General features: G+C 33.2%; 1 protein-coding gene across 9 annotated transcripts in view; it reads left to right on the top strand.

The window, feature by feature from the left end:
• Positions 1 to 24,794, top strand: part of Ten-m (teneurin transmembrane protein Ten-m) — a 579,656-nt gene that overhangs the window by 294,228 nt on the left and 260,634 nt on the right. For all 9 annotated transcript variants that reach the window (XM_076417519.1, XM_076417513.1, XM_076417521.1 and 6 more), the window contains one exon: positions 5,427 to 5,502. In XM_076417519.1, the coding sequence (XP_076273634.1) occupies positions 5,487 to 5,502 (16 nt within the window). In that variant the 5' untranslated portion in view covers positions 5,427 to 5,486. The remainder of the gene's footprint in view (positions 1 to 5,426; positions 5,503 to 24,794) is intronic.

Genomic DNA, 24,794 nt, shown 5'->3' with positions numbered 1-24,794 from the left:
ACGGTCAATTACCAATGTTTATCGCTACATTTTATCAACGAAGAACTGCACGATGACCTCGAAATCAAATGGATATGCGAAGCGATTCAAGATTTCGCCGTAAACCATGAAATAAGGTTGCTGAATCATAGACTTGAACCCCTCTAAACTCTTGACAACTATAATAATTAAATGCTATAAGAAAATTAGCATCTTACTATTTAAAAAAAAATCGGAAATTTCAAAAAAATAGTAAATATGTCTCGTTTCTTTGAGCCGACGTCGTTTGGGTGAAAATAAAGTTATTTGACTGTTTTACTTTGTACGATAGAAGAAAGTATGGAGAAGGCTCATATCAAATCCTCTAGTCTCAGTCTCTCATTTTCCTCTATGATCTTGTTTGTATATATTTCCCGTTTTTTTCCCTAATTTCTTAATTTTTTTCTGTATCTTTATCTTTGAAAATACAATTTCTCTTCCAATATTTGGGCTTCATTCAGTTCAAACCAGACCGCATGAACTCTCATAAAGTGCATAAGTGTTGCTAATAATTTTAGCTAAAGTTAATCTAGTTTAATTTTTATTTGGAATGTAATGCTGATCTATATATCTCGTACTCGCGTAGCTTCTGAATTGATTCAAATACAAAGAAAAGTAATAAGACTAAGGTAAAGTTAATATTATACCAAACGTATCTATTAAAAAATTAAATTTTTTAAAAAATTAAGACCGGCGGTGACAGAAACCTGTTACTCCAGAAATCAACAAACAAGCGAACGTTCATTGAATTCTGAAACAGTGCAATATCACAACACAGTATAAAAGCAACTAAATTACATCATATTTAATTAACTAGTATTACTTCAATAACATTATCCAAATATAAAACTGAGCCAGACAGCTAAACAACACTATACGACTGAAACAAAAAGAATCTGGCTTAATAATTATAATTAAACTAAATATTTAGTCTGTACATTAATAAACATATTTAACGCATTAACAGTTTTAAATATATATTTCCAAAATCACCTGGGGATTTTCCAATACCTACCTGTTATATATAAACTATTCAGCACCGAAAAAATGACCGATAAATTAATGGCTTGTTCAATTCGATGAACTACAGTGCACAGTATTTGCTACAGAACATTATTTATTCATTGGGACGATTACCGCAAAATTGATATGATTATCAGATAATAATTCATTGTTTAGTTTTACAATTGCTGTTGTGGAAATGGGGTATATCTGGTTGTGTTTTGACATTATGCGCAGAGAAAAGCCTCAAATATAACCCAATGAATAATGTTCATTTGCCTAATTATTAGTGTGTATTTATTGGTTTATTACAGTTCATTACAGCTTAATATCAGGATTCATATAGAGACAGTGATGGAGAAAATATCTCGTTATTATAGAATGGAATCTCCGTTTATGTATATATTTGAAATTCTGAATTTCCTTTACTAAATAGCATCATTTACAAAAATATGGTTTTGGAAAGGTAGAGGACTTATTGTTTGGTACCAATTTTTATAGAATATTTATGAACCTACCATATTAAAACACATTTTTTTGCCAAAATCAGTTTTTTTTTATTCAGCATAATTCCCTTGAATGGTGAGATACTGATTATATCGACCCTCTAACTTTTCGATGCCATTTTTTATAGTACGATTTGTCTTTTGATTCAAACTACGCCTCAGTTTCGTCGATCACCGCTTCATTCGACGAAAATTAATTCCCGGCGAGCATTCTTCTGAGATCTGAGAACAGGAAATAGTCGCTGGGGCCAGATCTGGAGCATATGGTGGATGAGGAAGTAATTCGAAGCCCAACTAATGGATTTTTGACACGGTGCATTGTCTTGGTGAAGCAGCACTTTCTTTTTCTTCAAATGCGGCCATTTCCAAACGGTCTAATAACTCTATGTAATAGTCGCTGTCGATGGTCCTTCCTTTTTCAAGGTAATCAATGGAAATTGTTCCATGCGCATCCCAAAATACAGACGTCATAACCTTGCCAGCCGACTGTTGCGTTTTTTTACGCATTGGAGCGGGTTCATCGTGTGCAGTCCACTCGGATGACTATCGATTGGAATTCGGAGTGAAATGATGGAGCCATATTTCATCCATTGTTACATGTCGACGCAAAAACGCCGCTTTATTACGATTGATCATCTCCAAACACGGCTCCGAATCATCAACTTGTCAATGTTTTTGGTAAAAGTGAGTTCGCGCGGCACCCACTTTGCATAGAGCTTTCTTATACTCAAATATTCGTGAATCATATGATGTACACGTTCAGTTGATATCTGTTCAGTGTCTGCTATTTTATACAATTTCAATTTACGGTCATTCAAAATCGTTTTGTTGATTTTTTAATGTTTTCATTGATAACAACCTCTTTTGGGCGCCCAATGCGTTCACCCTTTTCTATGCTCATTTCACTACGTCTAAACTTAGCATACCAATCCTTGATAGTTGATTTTCCTGTTAAATCCTGCTAAATGATTAAAGCATACATACCATATTATTACAAGAACATCAAGTTCTTCATCCTGCAAAAGCTTATTTCACTGGAGATATGGTGAGGTTTTCGAAATCTCATAATCTTCTAACGCTGGAGATGTTTCAATCTATCTGATAATTACTTTCAAATTAACAGTTAGTTTTTTATTTTATATTATAGTTTCTTATTTTATTGGCTTTATTTTTAATAAAATCTAAAATGCAGTATCAACATTACTGTATTTGGATAAAACTAATTTTTAGATAAAATAAAACCCTAAACTTTATAACACGATATCAATGTCTCAATTTAATATCAAGAAAAACCGAACCTTTCCAAAAATATAGCATATATTTATCAGATCAGGAATGCGATCGAGACTGAAGTTTAAAATACGACTTCCTCCTGTTTACCTTTTTATATATGTCTTTTTACTATCGCTAGACGACATCAAAAGCCCTCTCCAAGCAGTCGGATTCACTGTCTGATATCTCGGTCGTGATATTTCAATAATTCTAAGTAATGTCCCGTCGCGCCAGCTCTCGGATATTTCTATTTTCCAGCCTCTTTCCTCGGATTAAAATGCCTTTTTGTACTAATGCTTCTCCTATTTTAAACCTGCGACTCGACAGTCAGTTCCTCTTTCTGTATATCACCGTATCATTTCGCAAGATCTTCTCAATTTAATCTTATCTTCAGTAAATTTATATGTATATATATATATATATATATATATATATATATATATATATATATATATATATATATATATATATATAGATATAGTTATACATAGATATATATATATATATATATCTATATATATATATATATATATATATATATATATAGATAGTTTGACAACGTTTTAGGTTTTTTGCTTATTTTTTGCTTAATCAAAACCCTTATGAAACATAAGATACTGAATGAAGTTTGGTAAAATAGAGGGGCCAATTACTGTACCAATTATTGAAAATATTGATACGTTTTTCTTTTTTTACCTCATTGTGCTATAGTTTTGGCACATATATATATATATATATATATATATATATATATATATATATATATATATAAGATTATTTTCTGGGAAAATTAAGAGTACATGCTATGTTAAATTGATCAATAAACAGTTAATCAGATATGGAAAACAAATTGCTTGTCAGATTTATATATTCCAGTAAGACAATGGTGCAATGAAATTATTTGAAACCTAATACTACAATATTACGAACTTGAACAACTAAGTGTTATCGTAACCATTGCAGCTATAGCTAAACAAGGAAATTTCTTAGAAAATATATTTTAAAGGATTCGTAATTCAACTGTTCTCTATTATTTTCCTAATTCTTATGTTCAATAGATAATTAATTTAAAATGTATGAAATCACTACTTGTTATCGCTCAACAGACACATATTCATTTGTCAAATTTTTTGGATGTTAATTCCCTGTATTTATGAGAAAATAGTTGAAGAGAATATATAGCTATAATTAATTTTAGTAATTAACTGACAATTCGTTGAATCATATTTTAAACCTGCGACTTGACAGCCAGTTCCTCTTTCTGTATATAACCGTATCATTTCGCAAGATCTTCTCATTTAATCTTCAGTAAATTATATATATATATATATATATATATATATATATATATATATATATATATATATATATATATATATATATATATATATATATATCAACCACTCCTTGATGAAAGAAAAGACACAAATAAGATTATTTTCTGGGAAAATTAATAGTATATATTATGTTAAATTGATCAATAAAAATTTAATCAAATATGGAAATCAAATTGCTTGTCAGATTTATATATTCCAGTAAGACAATGGTGCAATGAAACTATTTGGAACTTAATACTACAACATTACGAACTTGAACAACTAAGTGTTATCGTAATCATTGCAGCTATAGCTAAACAAGGAAATTTCTTAGAAAATATATTTTAAGGGATTTGTAATTCAACTGTTCTCTATTATTTTCCTAATTCTTATATTCAATAGATAATTAATTTAAAATGTACTGAATCACTACTTGTTACCGCTCAACAGACACATATTCATTTGTCAAATTGTTTGGATATTAATTCCCTGTATTTATGAGAAAATAGTTGAAGAGAATATATAGCTATAATTAACTTTAGTAATTAACTGACAATTCGTTGAATCATATTTTAAACCTGCGACTTGACAGCCAGTTCCTCTTTCTGTATATAACCGTATCATTTCGCAAGATCTTCTCATTTAATCTTATCTTCAGTAAATTTATATGTATATATATATATATATATATATATATATATATATATATATATTTATATATATATATTTATAGTTTGACAACGTTTTAGGATCTTCGCTTATTAATGACCTTAACAATCATATGAAACCTAAGATACTGAATGAAGTTTGGTAAAATAGAGGGGCCATCTATATATATATATATATATATATATATATGTATGCGCCAAAACTATAGCACAATTAGGTAAAAAAAGAAAAACGTATCAATATTTTCAGTAATTGGTACAATAATGGGCCCATCTATTTTACCAAACTTCGTTCAGTATCTTAGGTTTCATATAGCTTTGATATAACTTTTTCCTGTTAAGGTCATTAATAAGCAAAGAACCTAAAACTTTGTCAGACTATAAATACACTTCATCTCTATTATTTATAACTCGTGGCCGGCCTTCTAGATTTTTTTAATATAATTTTCCGGATCTTTTGAATAATTTATGATGAAAGCTTCTGATTCGCCTGATTTAGCACCGTTTTATTTGTATCTATTTGGAAAGATATATTTACCATTTAAACCATTGTTCACTTTATAGGTATTTACTTAATTAGGCTATATTCATTTGCTGAATATATATTATGTGTTAAATTTAATGATTTTAATTTTTTGTTGCAGGTGAGTGTGTGTCCTTTGGCCCGTTAACTACCGCCGTTTGACACATGCCCCCTCTTCGTTATGAGCTACTCGCAAGGTTGGTATTCTCCATCACGCTTCCACTTTTTCCGTTTTCACACTTTAGACTAGACCCACGCATGGCAGTAGCGATATATTAACTAGTTCTCTTTGTTATACTATATACATCAAAAATATAGAGAATAGGAGGTAATTTTATACATATATTCTTAAAAGATAAAGGTATTATTTAAAGTAAATAAATTCAATGCAATCCAAGTAACTTCTGTACCATTATGAGCACACAATTTCAATTTTGAAGCTCTATAACCAATCTTTACTCTTTATGTACCAAAGTGTATAACATTATCCAGATAATTTAAGCAACTCTAAGAATAACAACAATGGTAAACATAGATCTGCCTAAAGTCAATCTTAATTTAGTGTTCTTAGAATGCTTTCGTTGTTACTTCTTTAGCAAAATAAAATTCGTTTAAAAAACCTCAGTTTATATAACGATATCTCACTAGCTAATCGATCCATATAATGATAAACAAGGAAAATGTATCAATTGGTATATTACCTACACTTTTTAATACTTGGGAAAAGGTTATCTAATTGGATTTTTCTTCCATTTTTTTAAAATACAAATTACGAGAAAAATTATATAAAACAATTAAGTGAACAATATCCATATATAATATTCACATAAGTTAGAAAGGTTCTAGGAATTAATTTTAAACTATTTAGATCGATTTTAGACCCTTTTAAGACTTAACAGGGGGGCTTAAAAATAGTAAAATTTCTAAGATATGAAAATTTAACTATTCCTAAAAGAAGATGTGTGTGCATGCGTAGAAGATAATGGGAAATAGCTTTTGTAATTACGCTTTTGCAGTGGAGATTCATTAACAAATTTACAATTGTCTAGGTTTTTGTTATTATAAGATTCATTCGATCTTTTGAAAAAGAGTAAAAGAAAATTTATACAATTCTATGGAACCTTAAGAAAAGCTGCAAGATAAGTGTTCAACAGAAATTAACTTAGAATCTCACAAAGTTTTAGGTCCTTTGTTTTTGAATGAGCATAATGCAGCCTTACGTGTCTGAATAACCAAAAGAAGAAGAATTGCAAAATGAAAAAGAAAAGAAAAATGCTTTAAAAATTTTTCAATGCAATAAAGACAATTTACGAAAAAAAATATTTATTTTATTATTTCTTATTGTATATATTGATTGAATATGTTGATATTGATCGAAAATATAGGCACAAAATATTGCAAACGCTTTTAATACCAAGCAGATATAGGTTCATAATTCTTTTCATAATTGTTTTCTAGGGATCAAAAATGCCATTACCCCAGTTCTTTTCAGGGTTCAGTAATGTATATTCATAATTTTATACACTTTCGCACTTCCAAGTATTTCGAAACTGTGCGCCAGCCAAGACATACTGCATCGATCTGAACAAATGGTAATCAGTGTTGGCACAAAGGTAGTGTCGATTGTTTTAGAACAATCACAAAAACAATAATAATCTTACAAGTACCTATTTAAGGCAAAATAACCCTTTAACAACAACATCATTTATTCAAACACATATAATAAATATATATAACCTGCTATAGTCTATTCAAAGTTTTTTTTGTATATATGTCATCAAGATGTTTAATGTATTGCCTGTCGCAATTTGTAAATTTGTTTTAGAAACAGACAATATTTTCCTTCTCATTTTATTCTAGTTAAAGAAGAACACAATTCTGGCTGATTAGTTCGAATACGTAAACTAATGAGCCTGTCAAAGTCGTCCGGTTTTCTGACGTATGCAAAATTTTTAATAAAATTTTTGAAAACAATAGTAATAAAAGGTTATAACAAATCCAACACCTATAAACTATTGCGGCTTTATAACTAAATGTAGTTTTTTGATGTTCTATAATGTTAAAATAAATTTTATTCGATAACATTTTTGTTCAATTATTTTATTTAGATTAGAATTTTGGTTTATCTGGACTGGAGCTATTTTTAACATGGGCTCCGAACCACGGTCCTCGGCATTAAACCTACCGGCTGGTGAGTGACCAACTTAGAAATCCTCCCAGAAGACATCCGGTCTTAACCAGCGTGGTTACTGGCGTGACTGGGATCATTTTTCTTGTCGGATTTTACACTCTTTCCTTCCATCACAAATATTAAATAATCACAAACATAAATTTACAACCATGCCCCAGTAGGAGGATCGCAACAGTAGGAGGACCGTCCTGTTGCCTTTACCACTGCGCCACCAAGCCGGCAAATTAGAATTTTGTTATACGTCAGAGCTAAACTGAACTATAACTCCGAGTCGATGCGGCGTTTTGATGTCACAAATTTAGATGACGTATGTACAAAACAATTTTGAATAGACTATATATCGTTACGTATCGCGAAATATTATTTTGGTAATGATTATTTGTCAGTATTTCTGTATGTGAAATCGTAATTCCGAACTGGATGGAATGATGGTGTTAATAAAGGGAAAAAAAGAACGATAACACTGAGAGTTGGCCGAATAGGTCTCCGATTATTTATGGCTCTGCCTAATTGCGAATGTACCGCACTTGTGCCATTAATAAAAACGACAAACCGACATGGCGTCCCTCGCTGTTGCTAACTATTGTCGTGACGCTGACCGTTCCTCTATTATGTTGCGCTAGTGCAGTGACGATAATTGCGCGGTTGTAATCCAATACTTGCTGTTACATTAGTCATTCTTATCTCCCGTAATAATAATCGGAATGGTTCTGTCGTTATGTTGCCGTGAACACCGATTAATCCACGATTATTCTCAATTTAAAAGATATAAATATATAAAATATGTATAGTCGCACTTTAAAATATTAGTATTAGTATTTTTTTATTAACATCTTAGAACTTCAACAGCCTGCCCGTGGGCAATAAGTATTATTATATGATTTTATTATATGACTATCCTGACATGTAGAAGGTCACTTCAGTAAGTAATCAGCTGTACAACTTATAATCTAAAACTTATTATAGATACTGTTCTAACTTATTCTAAAGACTATTCTAACTTATTCTAGAGATTATTAGATTTCACTCTATGTGTCTGTTAATCAGTTAGTATGGTAGTTTGCGTTTGAGCCTATGTACTACACTGTCATCACGCACATTTAACTTTTTGACGAGTGCATTCGGATGAACTAATAGTCTTTCAAAGTACAACGCATTAACACTTCGAATAACACTTCTTATGGGTTCTAGGGGTATATCGCGCTGAATCAGTTTGATGGAGAGAGATAATATGGGGCATCGACGATGACTCGCAACACATTATTCTGGAACCTCTGGAGGATAACTATATTAGATTTGCTAGTAGTACCCTACAATTCAATACCATAGGTCCTTTGTCACGTCGATCAAAATGCATTCACAGATATTTAACATTATCTGCTTGCGGAAGTTCATAATTATTCAATTTTACTGAGGGACAAATTCCTCTATAAGGGGTGAATGCCAAATGAGTAGATTTTGTCTCATTTGCTTTGATACGCCACGTTTGCAACCACAATTCGACTTTGTTAAGAAGAAGTTATAGGTTTCTTGTGGCTGATATTGGATCCTCGTGTGGTTATAAAACCGCTGTATCGTCAATGATTCGCTGTATCGTCAATGCAAATGGTGCAACAGTAGTGTTTCTTGTGGTCGGTAGGTCAGCTGTATGCAATAGATATAACAATGGGCCAAGAACACTGCCCTGCGGAACACCCGAATCTATTAGATGTAGGTCGGTTTATTAGTCACCGTGTTTCATAATAGAATGTCTGTCTATGAGGTATGATTTCAGCAGTTGAAAGTGCATATGGGGAAAAAGCTTTTTCAACTTAACATGAAAGCCTAAGATATATCGAACAGTAGTGAGTTATATAGTAAAGTTAATTTTCCCTACAATGATATAATTGTTGATATCCAACTTGTTGATAGCCAACTACGAGTTATCTAGGCCTGTGTTTATTTGCCATTTTTATGCAGCTACGATTAAACTCGAAACTTATCAGTGCTAATATAGATAGATGGCTTCTGTAAAAAGAACAAAAAATTAATGCTGGTTGGCATGACCAGAAAATCTATTAAAAAATGAATAAAAATTATTATTATAAGAATTAATACATATTCAAGAAATAAAATGATATTTTATTGTTTGTGGAACTTCTTAAAACATTATTCACCACAAGGGGCTGATTTCTCTTTACAGGCTGGACGGAAATAACACGTTTCTCAGTGATTTTTTTCAGTAGGTACTAGTAAGCTTTCCAAATAATGGAGCTCTTACAATTTTATTGAAATTGAATTGAAACTAGTTGAATCTTTTCTCCAATCAACGCGACGACGAGTTCTTCTCTGAATTTTATCAGTTCTGTTTTAAAAGAAGTTACTTTTTATAAAATTTTGTGAGCATCGTGTAAATACATCTCTATAATATGTAACGAAACCTCTTTAGGTCATCTAATGGTCCTTTCAGGCATGAGTAGTACGAAGGCGTTTGATCTGATTGATCGATGCCGGACATTCTACTATTCTAATCCCGAATTATATTCCGTTTCATAGAAATATCTCCATTGCGATATGGCACCTCTATTATTTCAACAGCATGCATGTTTGAAATGCTGAAAACATCTCGTTTGTTTCCATTTGCATACAGTAACAGGACCATTTTGCTGCCATATATACCCTCCTTTTTTCAGTTTACGATCTCTAGGGTTTCCTTTTCTGTTAATTCGTATGGTTCCATACTCATAAGTTTTTGTGCCTGTCTTGGTTTTGTAAGAGTAACAGAATTATAAAAATTATCCATGGAAACCGTGTAAAGTAATTTCTGAATACTATTGACATGCAATTAATAATTTCCTTTTAAATGAAGTAGTGACCAACTTTAGAAATCATCCCAGAAGACATCCGGTCTTACCCAGCCTGGTTTTAGCCTGATTTTACATTATTGCCTAGAACATTCACAAATTTTAAACAATCACAAATATAAATTTATGATCATGGCTCAGTAGAATTCGAACCCGCGGCTGTCGCAACCGTAGGAGGACCGTCCCATCGCCTTTACCACTGCGCCACCATTATTTGAAAACAGTCCTCTTTCTTTTGAAAGGTTCCTCACTATAGCATCATGTACTGGTCAATATAATTTTTTACTTACTTGATTAACAAATTACCTTTCGGAATGTCCATTATCAAAAGCGCAATAATATTTAACTACGTATTACTTGACTACAAACGACCCATTATATTTACCTTATTCTTTGAACTCTTACCTTTCGAATGCTCTATAATATGGATTTGTGGAATATCTATTAGTAGAGATAAGCGATTTGAAAGCCATCTGTTTAGGAAAAATCGAAATTAGTTTTTCCCAAATATATTTCGCTTTTTAACCGCTTATTTTTCACAAATTTTGTAACAAGACAAAAATAGTAGGTTGGTAGTTCCATCACCCCGACAACATTTCGTCGTCGTCATCATCACCCCGACTATTAATTCTCTATCTCTGAAAAGCAATTACTTCATTCCTCCATTAACAACGCCATTAAATTCACGGTAATTAGAAGAATGTGCGAGTTATCCGGGACATATTTGCATTAATTCTACGACGCCATGTCTGAGGAATAAATCGACCGAAGAGAAACGATTTCTTTGAATAGGGCTTTCATCAGAAATCTGGCCACTATACCGAATGAAAAATGGTCAGGCTGATTGTGACGATTCGTAGAGAAAACCCGCCATTTTTATCGATAATCGTTGTTTAATATTTTGAATTTTCTGCAGTTATTTTTTATTAATATAAGAGGTGGGCTGAAAAGTCCCGGGCGTTATTCAAAAATTGGCTTTATTCATCTACGTAATCTCCATCAAGAGCCACACAGTTATTCCAGAGCCGCTCTAACATTTAATACCACTTTTGTAGAACGATTTATCTTTTGCATCAAAATAGGCCTGTTACCAGTTGCTGTCCACTCAGATTACGATACGTTGGATCCATGTTTCATCCATTTTCACATACCAACGCAAATATTCCGGCTTCTTACGTTTAAACATGGCCAAACACTGCTCAGAATCATTAACACCCACCCAGAGCCCACTTTGAACAGAGCTTTCTTATAGTCAAATACTCATGCAATATAAAAAGAGATTTTGTGGATTTTTTCGATGTTTTCGTGTATTGCCACCTCTTTTTGACGTCCACTTTGTTCTGCATCATCGGTGTCCCTGCGATCACGTTTGTACTCAGCAAACCAACGTTTTATTATGGTAGATAGGTAGGTTCTTTTCAAGCCATCAAGAATCATTGTAAAATTAAAACACGAAATTGTTTTTGATCCGTTATTTTAAAAATAACAAAGGTAGTGTCACTCTTAGTACAAATTTTAACAGCTTTCTTTTGAAGATTAGTAATAACTGAAAAGAAAGGTGAGTGTAATAAAATTAGCGCCATCTATATGTTAGGTCCGGGAATTTTCAGTCCATCTCTTATTTAATATTTTACTCTAAACTGTTTAGTTGTAAACTAATAATGCAAAAAGCGAATTTGTAGTTACATAAATGACTATTGTAATTTTCTTTAACTTTACTACATTTATTTCAATGGTTTCTGGACAATTTATGGACTATATCACTACTACAAGACCTACGAGGTACACTTCTGCGGCAGCTTCTCCTTCCTTTAATAAAAATTATTTTCTAGGAAAAGTATGTTTTGGGATGAGAGAAGAGCTAAAAGTCGGAAGGTCTCAAATTTGGTTAATAATTTTTATATTTTTATATTTTTTCACGAATGTCTGCATTCAGTTTACCAATAATTTTGCTATAATAAACTGGGTTTATTGTTTCAGCAATTTGATACTAATCCACGAACAACATTTGCTTCAACTAATTTTAACACTTTCTTGGATGATTATTTTGAAAAGCCAACGTCACACCACTTCTTGGCCACTTGTCTTCATACAGAATGGTAATGGGAGACCATAGTCTTGTTTGCTGTAAAGAATACATACACAAAATCATTTTAGTCCTAAAATATATTCTAACTATGCTATTTTGGTTACCTTTTCATGAAAAACGAAATATTAAAAGAGCTCCAAGCTGTTACTTGTATTTTTAAGCAATGACACTCAACGAATTTATTAAACAACTCAGTCGATGGAAATGCTATGTAATACTTTGAAAATAGAGCAGTGAAAATCTTGAGATTTAGATAGAGATTTTAAATAATTCATTCATTTACTGAATAGTTCGTCTTTGATCTAGTGTTAAAAAAATGTTAAGAACTAAGTTCTTGGAAAATTTGACAAGTACATCTTTAAGAATACCGTAATCAAAAGAAGGATGATTTTAACAGATAGTAAATATTCATAATAGATTTATTTTTTTACTCTTTGTGATTCCACAATCTACCCTATTCGCAATAAATATTTATTGCTTATGTCTATATTATATATACATGACATGTAGAAAATAATTCATTAAGCAAACTTCTGTATAAAATATTATCTTAATTAATTAGTCTTATTAAATTAGTTAAACGTTTTAATTTACGCACTTCACTATCACGTCGCATATTTAGCTGATTAGCGAGTACATTATGATGCACTGACACTCTTTCGAAGTACTTCACACAAACACGTTGAAGTACACTCGTTATAGGTTCTAGAGGAATATCGCGTTGTATCACTTTATTTGAAATATAGTACCGAACATCAACAATGGCACGCAACACCTTATTTTGGAACCGTTGAATGATGGATATATTAGATTTGCTAGCGGTACCCCATAGTTGGATTCCATATGTCCAAATGGGCTTGAGTATAGACTCATACAGCAATACCTTATTATCTAATGATAACTTGGATTTGCGCCCAATGAGCCAATATATTTGATATAAATTTAGTCCCAGTTGTTTCCGTTTAGAGAGCATGTGCTTCTTCCAGGTTAGGCGTCGATCTAAGTGCATACCAAGATATTTAACATGCTCTGCTTGGGGGAGTTGACGATGATTGACATTCACTGGTGGACATGTTCTTCTATGCAGGGTAAACGTTATATGCGTGGATTTTGTTTCATTGGCTTTAATGCGCCATGTCTTCAACCATAATTGTATTTGCTCCAGGTGGGTTTGTAGGTTTATTGATGCTGTAACTGGATCTTTATGGGATGCTAAGATTGCTATATCGTCTGCATATGTTGCCATAGTAGTTATTTTTGTGGTGGGCAGATCAGCCGTATATAGAAGATACAGTACCGGACCCAGTACAATACCTTGCGGAACTCCTGAATATATGGGATTTAATTCGGTATGTTCATCGCCTTGATTTACAATAAAATGTCTGCCAATGAGATACGATTTTAGTAACTAATAGTCTGGATGAGGGAGAAGTTTCTTTAGTTTAACCTGCAATCCCGTATGCCATACTTTTTCAAAAGCCTGAGATATGTCCAGAAAAGCAGCCGAACAATATCTTTTGGCATTTAGGTCAGTGTTTATTTTGTTTACAAGTCTATGCACTTGTTCTATAGTCCATGCTTATTGCGAGAGCCAGTGTATAATTTTGAAAATGAATCAATGAGTGACCTATCAATGAACTGTATATTCATATTTACTAATTAATATGTGCTGCTGTAGTCACGTCTGTTGTGCAGCTGAGCAGTTCTAAATTCTGGCCATTGTACATACTTTCTAAGTCGCTGAATGTTTCTTTTCTACCAGCGTTCGCAAGTTCCTTGAAAACTGAAACAACATTATAGGAAACAATGGACATTTGAAATAGTTTAAAGAAAAATCATACACTACTGAAGTCATAAAGCTAGTATAAACTAGGTACAAGCAGACATAGTGTGTTCATCGCCTCCTTCTATAATCCATAGTATATTATAGTGTATAAGTCACGACCCATCAAGCCCATCGTTCGTTTGCATTCAAAATGTACGCCTATCTGGCAGAAGTCAAATGCCTGGAGATGCCTCCTTTCTAATTAAAGGCAAAATTTACGGTAACGACAAAAGTAATTTTACGCCTGATAGGCTACCCTATTAATGTTGGCGTAACGGTATTACAAAGGTGGGTCCGGTAAAGGGGGCCGGGCGGGTGGCGGCGGCGAGGGGAGACCGTGGGAGGCGACTGCCTGATGGGGATAATTGGGACGGGAAAGTTGGACGCTTACTTATTAAAGACAGATTAATTTTGTAATGGTGGGGCTCGAAACGGCCATAACTGTCCACTGATTTAAGGTGATGTATCGTTATTAAATGCGCTACGTTTTCCAGCCGGGGTCTGTCATTACGAACGTAAACATTGCGTGAGGCTAGATAGCCCTTTACGTTTAACCACCTAGCCGGAAACACGATATAACTGATATCATGGGATTTTAATCTACGTGTTTTGATAGTCTCAGTTCTTTGAATTGAAAAATAATTTCAAAAAGAAATCTGTAAGAATTGATGTATTGGTCAGGCATTCAATGATTTAATTCAATTATGTCAAGTTAAAAATTGTTAAAAACTCTTCTTGTACCCGTAACATTTAGTGTTTCTGCATCTATTCCATAGAGTTTGAATTGAATTATCTTCATATTTTATGGTTCCATATTGTCATTGATGATTCTTTTATTCATAAATTCAGTGATCCAGCTACAGGCCTACCACGTTAACCAGTCACCTATGTAAAGTACTTGAGCTCATGGTCTGTCATAGGTTGATATGTGTCATTGAAAAGCAGAGACTACTAAATAATCGCCACAAAGGCTTCATTAGAGGATACTCTACACTTGATCACGGGATCGGGTTTCAGGAGGACCTTTGTGAAGCTTTTAATACGTGACGACATGTGACTGCAATCTTTCTTGACTTAGAAAGTGCCTTTGACTCCATCAATATTGATAGCATCCTGAAACAACTATCTAACTGGGAAATAGGGGGCAGAATGTTCGACTTCATTACATCCTTCTTGACTAACAGAAATTTCCGGGTCAGGGTTAATGGAGTAATATCTACAACATATCACTAAAACAACGGTGTACCTCAGGGCTCCTGTATAAGCCCATTACTATTCATAATTCCTATGAATTCCATTAACGAAGTCATTCCCACTTATATCAACGCCCGAATCTATGCAGAGGATATGGTTATCTACCACAAACATACTGACTATAAGTACACCCAATCCCTATTACAGAATTGCCTTGATGAACTGCCTGCGTGGGCCGGACGGAATGGGTTGAAGTTCTCAGCAGAGAAGACCGTGACTTTTGTAGACGGATGAACTATTCGCGAATAGCAACATTAGTGATGGAGGGTAAGAACCTGATAAACAAACCAGAACACAAATTCCTTGGTTTGCTGTTCGATCACAAGCTCAACTGGCTCCCACACACAATTTATCTCAAGAATAAATGTTTGGCAGACATAGGTCTACTGAAGACCCCAACATCAATTGGGGAGCACACAGAACATTGTTGAGCAATATATATCAGGGGCTGATAAGAAGCAAATTAGATTATTGAAGCCAGTGTGTACCTATTACCGTGCCACCTTCATAAGTGAAGAAATTGGATCCCATACAAACGATGCTATGAGAATCATACTGGGAGCATTCCGCACTAGTTCGGTTAAGAGTTTGTAGTGCGAGGCAGATATTTCATCACTCGAGTGACGGCGAGAGCTCCTGCTACTAAACTATGCAAGCTCCCTCAAATTCCGTCCAGAGTTGGACCAGTTCAATACCTTTTTGCCTCTAAGTGGCAATTAGTAGGTCAACAGTGTGTGATGTTGATATAACATTACTAAATATTGATTGTTGTTTCATTGATATACCTTCGATTTGACATGCTATAGATCTATTTGTACTATTAAGTTTGTACTAGGAATTGCAAACTATAAAATGTAACATTCATAACATCTTTCTGACACCACGATGATTGTAACGTGTAAAAAGTATCTTATTTGGGTTGGCAGTTATTCAATCATCGATATATTTGAGTATTTCTTCAGCTTTTTGAAAGCGCGTGCTACCAAGACATGATCTATCGAACTGCATAAGTGGTAATCTGAAGCCGTCATATCTGGTGGGAATACTGGGTACCGCAGAGATTTATATTCGAGTTACAACAGTGTATTGATGAATCTTTTATACGCTATTGCTAGTCTTTTTACAAAAATACATCGTTCAATTTAATTTTAGTTTAATTTCCAGTAAGTGTTATATTCGGTTTTAACAGCTCGTAATATACTAGACCTTGTTGGATAAGGCATCGCCTGGCAAACGATGAAATAGCAACGTTGAAACGGTTCCAAATGGTACTTTAATGCAGTTTGAGCCATAGCCATTTTCCCGTTGCATGTAAATATTTAACAATTAGTTGATTCATTAGCTGCTAAGCTATCTGAAAGTTCTTTGACATATTGAGCTAAGTTTTCGTGCAATAATTCTTGAAATTCATTAACTTCGATTTTTTTTGGTCATCCAAGTCTTTCTTTATCACTGAAAACAAAATCACTAGTCTTAAATTTTTGAAAGTAAAATCAGCAATTGGAGTATGATGGAGCAACATTAGTGTTAGTTTCTAAAAGTATTTGTATTTGTATAAACAACAAAAGTAATATAATATGAAGAACGAATTTTCCACGATTAGTATATACATAGACTGGAAAATAAAATATGATGAAAATCCATGTTTCAAACCCTTCCATGTGTCTCTAGATTATCACCACCGAAATCATATAAAGCGTATTATTCAAGCTCTAATTAGTTTTAAAGCGTTCGCCGACTTTTCTGCTGATCGAGGGCAAACGTAGCGAGATCTGAATCACTGCTGCAGCATATTAACATCCTGGGCCCTTATTAATTGTAGTAGGTGCATTCCGCTTGAACTGCGGTCTATCGACTACCTGTCAAGCAAAGTTGGTCAGCCGCGGGGACAAGACAGTCTCCCTCCAAAGCTTCTGGCAACTTCAGGAATTCAATTACATAGCGAATAGTTAGTTCTCGCATCAGGATTCGATGAAATAAATCAAATTTACTCCGACCAATAACATATTTTACTGATTTTGTTCTGAAACAAGGGAGAAAAAACAAGAGATATTTTTATTACCAGTTTTGGATAATTTTAGAATGTAATTTAATACAAAATGTATCTTTATTTTTGGTTGTTATTGTGCTTTATAAATACAATATTGTTTTAAAAATAGCTTTTGTTTTATAAAAAAGATCCAGTCGAATTTTTATTAATTTTTTATACGAAATATAGAGACCTATTGTTATACCCATGTAAGAAAGTTATGTTTTTTGATGACATTTTGTCTACATATATTCTTAATCCAACTTAGAACATGTGCAATTTGTTTAGAGCGAATCGTTGAGCTCCAAGCTCCATATTTTCTACATTGATTTCGACTTATTACCGCTACGTGTGTATCTTCACCTTCGAACACATTTTTAGGCTATATGTGATTGTAACCTCTTTTGCGATGAATTGCCACTCTTGTTTGGCTTATTTTGGACAATCTTGAGTCATATAAAACATCTGTTTTCGTATCTTTGTTTGGTTAAGCATATGAAGCATATATATAACGATGGTCTGAATGGATGATGATAATGAATGCCTTCTAAATTTTTATTAACTTTCTATTGATTTGAATAAAGAATTACATTTTCCTATTATATTTAAATTAATTAACTCTACGAATCTTCTATACTTAGTAAAGTATTTTTTAAACGGTTATCGACTACATAAGCATATGCCTAGTTTGTGCTGGTACAAACATATAAAGTCTAATACTATATCTTCTAAGTTTTTGTTATCTTTTTATTGAATTAAACAAATAATATTTAACTCAGTTTTTAATAGTAATAAGTAACGAGTTACATTTTCCCATTATTTTTAATGAAAAATATCCAGTCGAATTTTTATTCATTTTTTATAAGAAATATAGATACCTATTGTTATACCCATGTAAGAAGGTTATGTTTTTTGATGAGATTTTGTCTACATATATTCTTATTCCAACTTAGAACGTGTGCAGTTTGTTTAGAGCGAATCGTCGAGCTCCAAGCTCCATATTTTCTCCATTCATTTCGACTTATTACCGCTACGTGAGTATCTTCACCTTCGAAAACATTTTTACGCTATATGAGATTGTTACCTCTTTTGCGATGAATTGCCACTCTTGGCTCATTTTGCATAATCTTGAGTCATATAAAACATCTGTTTTCGTATCTTTGTTTGGTTAAGCATATGAAGCATATATATAATGATGGTCTAAATTGCTGATGATAATGAATGCCTTCTAAATTTTTATTAACTTTCTGTTGAGTTGAATAAAGTGTTACATTTTCCTATTATATTTAAATTAATTAACTCTACGAATCCCCTATACTTAGTAAAGTATTTTTTAAACCGTTATCAACTACATAAGCATATGCCAAGTTTGTGCTTGTACAAAGATATAAAGTCTAATACTGTATTTTCTAAGTTTTTGTTACCTTTTTATTGAATTAAACAAATAATATTTAACTCAGTCTTTAATAGTAATAAATAACGAGTTACATTTTCCCATTATTTTTAAATTAGTTATTGAATTAGTCTATGAATCTCTTATATTTATGTAAAGTATTTTTTAAACGGTTATGTTAATGTAAATAAAAAGTTTAATGCTGCTGTAGTTGTTACTAGAATAGTATGGTAGTTTCTAAGATATATATTCATTCGTTTATTCGTTATATTGACTGACTCATTATTCTGAAGGTATAAATCATCAGACTTCAATCAAAAAACTCAATTCTCTTTTACTTGTAGAAATGTGTTTCTGGTTGATGCTATCTGTAACAAATCTACGACGACTTTACCTAAAATAACCATCGAAAATTAAGAGTTCTGATTGTATCATGACGCTTAAGTGGTGGAGTTTTTGGTTCGTTTTTCACTTTATAATCGTCTTTTTTTCACTTTATATTCAGATGCAATAAGAAAAATTGCTAAAATAGAAATTAAATTAAATATTTCCTATTATTTTCCAGAATTCTCTCTATATTTTCCTACCTTTCTGGCAACATAGCGCCCAATAAATCTCTTTATTATATACTTGACAAAAATGGAACATGGTTTGTTAGTTGTTGATGTCGTATATAAGTAGTTGTCTATTTATCATATAGAAAATATATATGAGTTCAAAGTTATTACTTTTAAAGTTATCAAGACACATTAATAATAGATTAAAGGGAACTGTAACTTTTTGTCAACGTTATGGCACTTATTTCATTAAATATTTCACACAAAACACAAGTTCTCTTCAGTTTCGACAAGGGCACACCATTATTGGTTACCCAATATGTATTAAACAATGAAGAAAATGTAAAGGAGTTTTTTTTGCGGGAGACCTCGCATTTTCGGGAGAAAAAAACTTTCATACAAACCGGGAATGTCATTTTATATTATTAGATGATGTGGGTCGTCCTTTTACGTGACATATTTGCTTTCAATCTATTTTCCAGCCGTGTTCCAGTGTTTTGGGGCGGACAAAAATCCATCCAGCATAAACATTAAACCTTAAACATGGCGCAAGTATAAACAGATTGGCCATTCCTTTGTTATCCGATATTAGGGGAACATTAAAACGATGGAGGTCGACATTTAAAAATCGATATTGGCGCAAGGCACTTGCTCATTGACCTTTAGAGCTTTGGAAAGTTTGCAACAGGGCTTTTGAGTATAATAGCATTGTTGCATATGCGATACTTATCGAATATTTTCAGCATATATAACGTGATTTTTTTTCAGTTTTAAGCTCTATAGCAACTATAGTTTTGTTGGAGTGTCTGGAGATTCTGTTAGAAAATTATTAATATTTGAACTTTTACTTAAATTGTTTTATATTATAATGTGATATATTTATATTAATTAATATGTTACCTTTTGTTGAAAGTTATAAGCTTATTGGTTTATTTAATACGTAGGATAATAGATGGAATAAAGTTTTAAAAAATTAAACTTAGTAGACAAATATGTTTTATCATACGATATTTTTTAACGTAAGTTCAAAATATTTAAAATGATTCGTATTTTGTTAAAATAATGCTGTTTTTATATTAAATATTACGAAATTATTCAAATATAATATTTCTAAGTAAATACCTATGTGGTTTGTATTAATCTTAGATACCGAAAAATGTATTGTTATATTCATTAAGTTATCTTTTTGCCACAGGTTTGTCAAATCTATAAACCTAGATAATAAATATATATAAAAAAATTAAAAGATTTACTAATAAACTTAAACAGACTGCTGATTGATCACTACCAGTTTACCCATTCTTTTCTGATCCATCAAACTGAGAGACCTCTGTGGCCCAGTTATGGGGAATAAATGGCAGTCTCCAATCTTTTCATGAAATGCAGAAATTTACGAACTGCTAGAGGTCATGGATATGTTCTTGCCTCAAAACCTGCATTTCTTGCTTTTCTGAAGGAAACTTTTATCTATAATTTTGTTTTTTATTTTGTTCTTTATTTAATTATATGTTGGTTTGTCTAGTTATAGTTATAGTGTTTTGTTTCAATATTTATTGTATAGGTTTGGTTACTGATTTATATAGTAGTTTTTAAATTCTAAGCATTATACCAGTTGATTGACTATGTCTTATTGCTTTGGAATTCCTTGGAACGTACAACTGACTTAGAGGGTATAGTCTTATATATAACTAAATCGTAATGATTCTAAACTATTAATATGAACCAATCAGAAAGAAAATATGTATGTTCATACAGTTTTTTAAATAAATTTTTGTTGGTTTAATATTTTAAAGTCCCCTTTTTACCAACGAGGGCTTATTTGGACAGGATCTACCATTTAAAGTGGACTTAGAAACACGGTCCTTACGGTCCACGGTAAGAAGCCGACCGACTGGCCTGTTAAAGACCATCCCAGAAGATATCCGATCTCAACCAGCCTTGTTACTAGCGTGACTGGTTTCATTTTCATCGTGGGCTTTTGAATACTCCTTGTCAGATTTTTCACTGTTGCTTATAAATGCCGCGACTATTGCAATAGTTGGAGAACCATCCTATCGCCTAGTGGAATTTAAAGGAATGCTTGAGAAAGGTACACTGAACATGAAGAGGAAGAAATACATGCTTTATTAATTAAAAGAAACATTTTACTATAACAGTATTAAAGTAGTAAAGCAATAGATAAGAAATTATGAAATATTTCGCGTCATATATAAATATTTGCTTCATATTCGGAATAAGAAGTTTTCGATACATGAATTTAACTTATATACTCTAAAGATTAGCATCAGATTTTAACCTGTTAAAAGAAAGGATTTCAGAAAGCAGTTAAAATCAACAACCAGCTGGGAAAGGAATAATTCTAAAGAATGATAAAAACTGAAAGAGGGCATCATCAATCTTTAGCCGTCATTCTCTTATCGTAGCTGACGTGTTGTTGGACTTCACCTTCCCATTGTCTATTCCTTCAGAGAATTTCCAATCTTCTATTCACTATATTTTCTCTGAATGACGTGTGTTTTTATATATTGCGTCCAGAAGTTCCATGTTGTCCCGTTGTTAATCTTCTTATTAGTATCTCGCGGTTGTTGCTGTTAGAAATGAACACTCGAAGCCTCCGTTTCCAAGAACCCCATAACAGATACGGAGACAAGTGAGAGCGTTGGACATAATTGATTACATAGCGTTTGGATTGTTCCAAATCAACCACCGTCGACATCAATCCACGTCCAGCGAACGAATAAGGACACTTTGCTAATTAAACTATTTTTCCTCGGTCACCGAAATAAATCTGGAAAATTGCGACGTCATCCAGAGCTGACCGAACCCGGAAATTGCGGATAATTGACGAAAAGTTACGGGAAATCTTTCGGGAATCCGTCCCCGTCCCTCGCGTCTACTTTGTCTCTCGCCCCTGCCCTCGACTTCCGCCTCCTCGCCACCCTCGCCGCCCCTCCCCCCTCGTCGCGCTCACCGGTCCCCAGCTAGATAGAAAACCCGGACCCATAGATTCCTTCCTATTTAACCGGAACAAACAGATTCGCCGCCATTATGTCCCTCTCCGTTTCGGAAAATTTCCATGAATTAAATATATTGTCGCGATTACCAGTTAAAACGGCGGCACGGGGGGCCTCTGCCCCCCCCCGGCCCGGGTTTGAATAATACCGTCATTTGTTTCTCGCTCCGAAATTTAATATTAATTGTGAAGGCGCCGCGTTTTCGCGAATCTCCGCTAGGGTGCGTCACTAGCAAATAATTGCGTTCCTACTTAAAAGTGAGTTGTCGACGGGAACCGGAAAAGGTGAAGGCGGTGGGACGGGGAGGTCTCTCGTCGGTGGTGGCTTGCGGAGGGGTGGGGGGAAGGTTTAGGTTAAATGGGGATTTAACGGCAAATAAATTAATATGTTTTTAACTTTGTCGTCTTCGCCGGGCGAAGGGAAGGGGACGGAAGGGAACTTAAAAGCGTTTCCTTGCGGTTTCGGATTTTATTTTGGAAATGAATATTTTACGACCTTTTTCTCCCTTCCCCGACGACAAACAAATAAAAGAAATTAATATATTTAACGGGTCCGGGGTATTTCGTCTTTGGCGTTGCGGCCTAACGAGGGGCCCTTTACGTGTAATTGCGTTCCCTTTTTTTATTTATGGCTTGTATTATTAAAGTCCGGTAACCGAGCGGAAAGTTCGGCTGGCGAAATACAGCTGTGTCGAGACAAAATTAGACGTTATTTAATTGTGCCACGAAACCTGGGAAGGAGGTGGGTAAAAATCAGTATTTTCTTCGTCCGTTATAGACCCAGAGATATTTATAAGCTCGAAATAATTCAAATGCGATGGTGAAGTAAAATTATCTGTGGCTTTCTTCGGGTTATTTAATTAAGGATATTCTAGTCTAGAAACATGGATTTTAGGTTGTTTTTTCAAGTGAAACAATACGAAAACCAGTAATATTTTTACCTACACCCAATAAATTCGGGTGTTCAGCGATTTTATCATCACACGAGGATCCAATATCAGCCACAAGAAACCCCCAATTTCATCTTAACAAAGTCGAATTGTGGTTGAAAACTTGGCGTATCAAAGCAAATAAGACAAAATCTACCCATGTGACATTCACCTTTTGTAGAAGAACATGTTCACGAACAAATTCAATAATCATGAACTTCGGCAAGTAGACAACGTTAAATATCTGGGAATGAATTTTGATCAACGTTTGCCCTGGTAGAAACATATAGTGACAAAACACAAACAGTTTGGGGTTAAACTTAACCAAATATACTGGCTGATAGGGCGTAAATCTAAATTATCATTAAATAACAAGGTTTTGCTGTATAAGTCAATACTTAAGCTCATTTGGACCTATGGTATTGAACTGTGGGGTACTCTTAGCAAATATTAGATATCCTCCAGAGTCCGAAAGTAATTATCAATTAATATAAATCTAAAGGTATACATGCTGGAACTTACATGATTGAACCTGCAACTTTTGGAGTAGTTTGCATTTTTAATGAAGACATTACTCTCATATTAAGAAATAACAATTGATTCAGAACCATATACCCTTGAACGTTCAGACTACCCGGATTGACTACTCAGAAATATGAAAGCGTATACACTCCAAAGAAGGCTAGATATACTTGTTTGAAAGAAAGAATCTAATAATAATTTTTTTGAAGTAGTGGAAAGCTCTATAAATGTAATAGGAATTGCATTTAAATGCATCTTCCTCTACTTTACAACTAATTTTTTCGAGTCGTTGACATTATCCTTGAAATTTGGTGTCAGATTTCCCTGTAAGGTATTGTTAAAGTTACACTATAACAAAATGAGGATTGATTAAAAATATCTCGTTATATCAAAGAAAAAATGGACAGCAAGAATAATATTTTATTTTTTTAATTTCACTGGAAAAAATACATTTCATGACCCTTGATATGAAAAAATTCTTATCTTTGGAGTAGAATACTTCCTCTAGTGTGCTTTAGTTTCATTTGACTTTGGCACTTGATTTGACTTGAATATTGGCACTATTATGATCACACATATGTTAAATTTGTATATGATATTGATGATATGAAAGATTTGAGCAAAATTTTCTATATTTGCTATTATATGCCATTATTTGCGTTCTATTTTATGACATTTTCGCCTTCAGAAAGTTCACCTTGGTTCACTTCATTGATGATAGTGCATCAGTAATGCGCAACGATTGTTTTTTTAATTTACAACTAAGTCTAATTGAAATAGTTAGTTATGAGCCACAAAGACGCAATGTAAATCAGTGTTATTAATACAAAATGGCAACAAAGGC

Source organism: Rhynchophorus ferrugineus, unplaced genomic scaffold (genome assembly GCF_030347505.1).
Source record: "Rhynchophorus ferrugineus isolate W39M unplaced genomic scaffold, kcgeb_rfMv2 rfM11, whole genome shotgun sequence".
In the NCBI taxonomy this organism is placed as follows: Eukaryota; Metazoa; Arthropoda; class Insecta; order Coleoptera; family Curculionidae; genus Rhynchophorus; species Rhynchophorus ferrugineus.
Note: the sequence above shows the minus strand (reverse complement) of the source record. Positions and strands in the feature narration are given on the sequence as shown.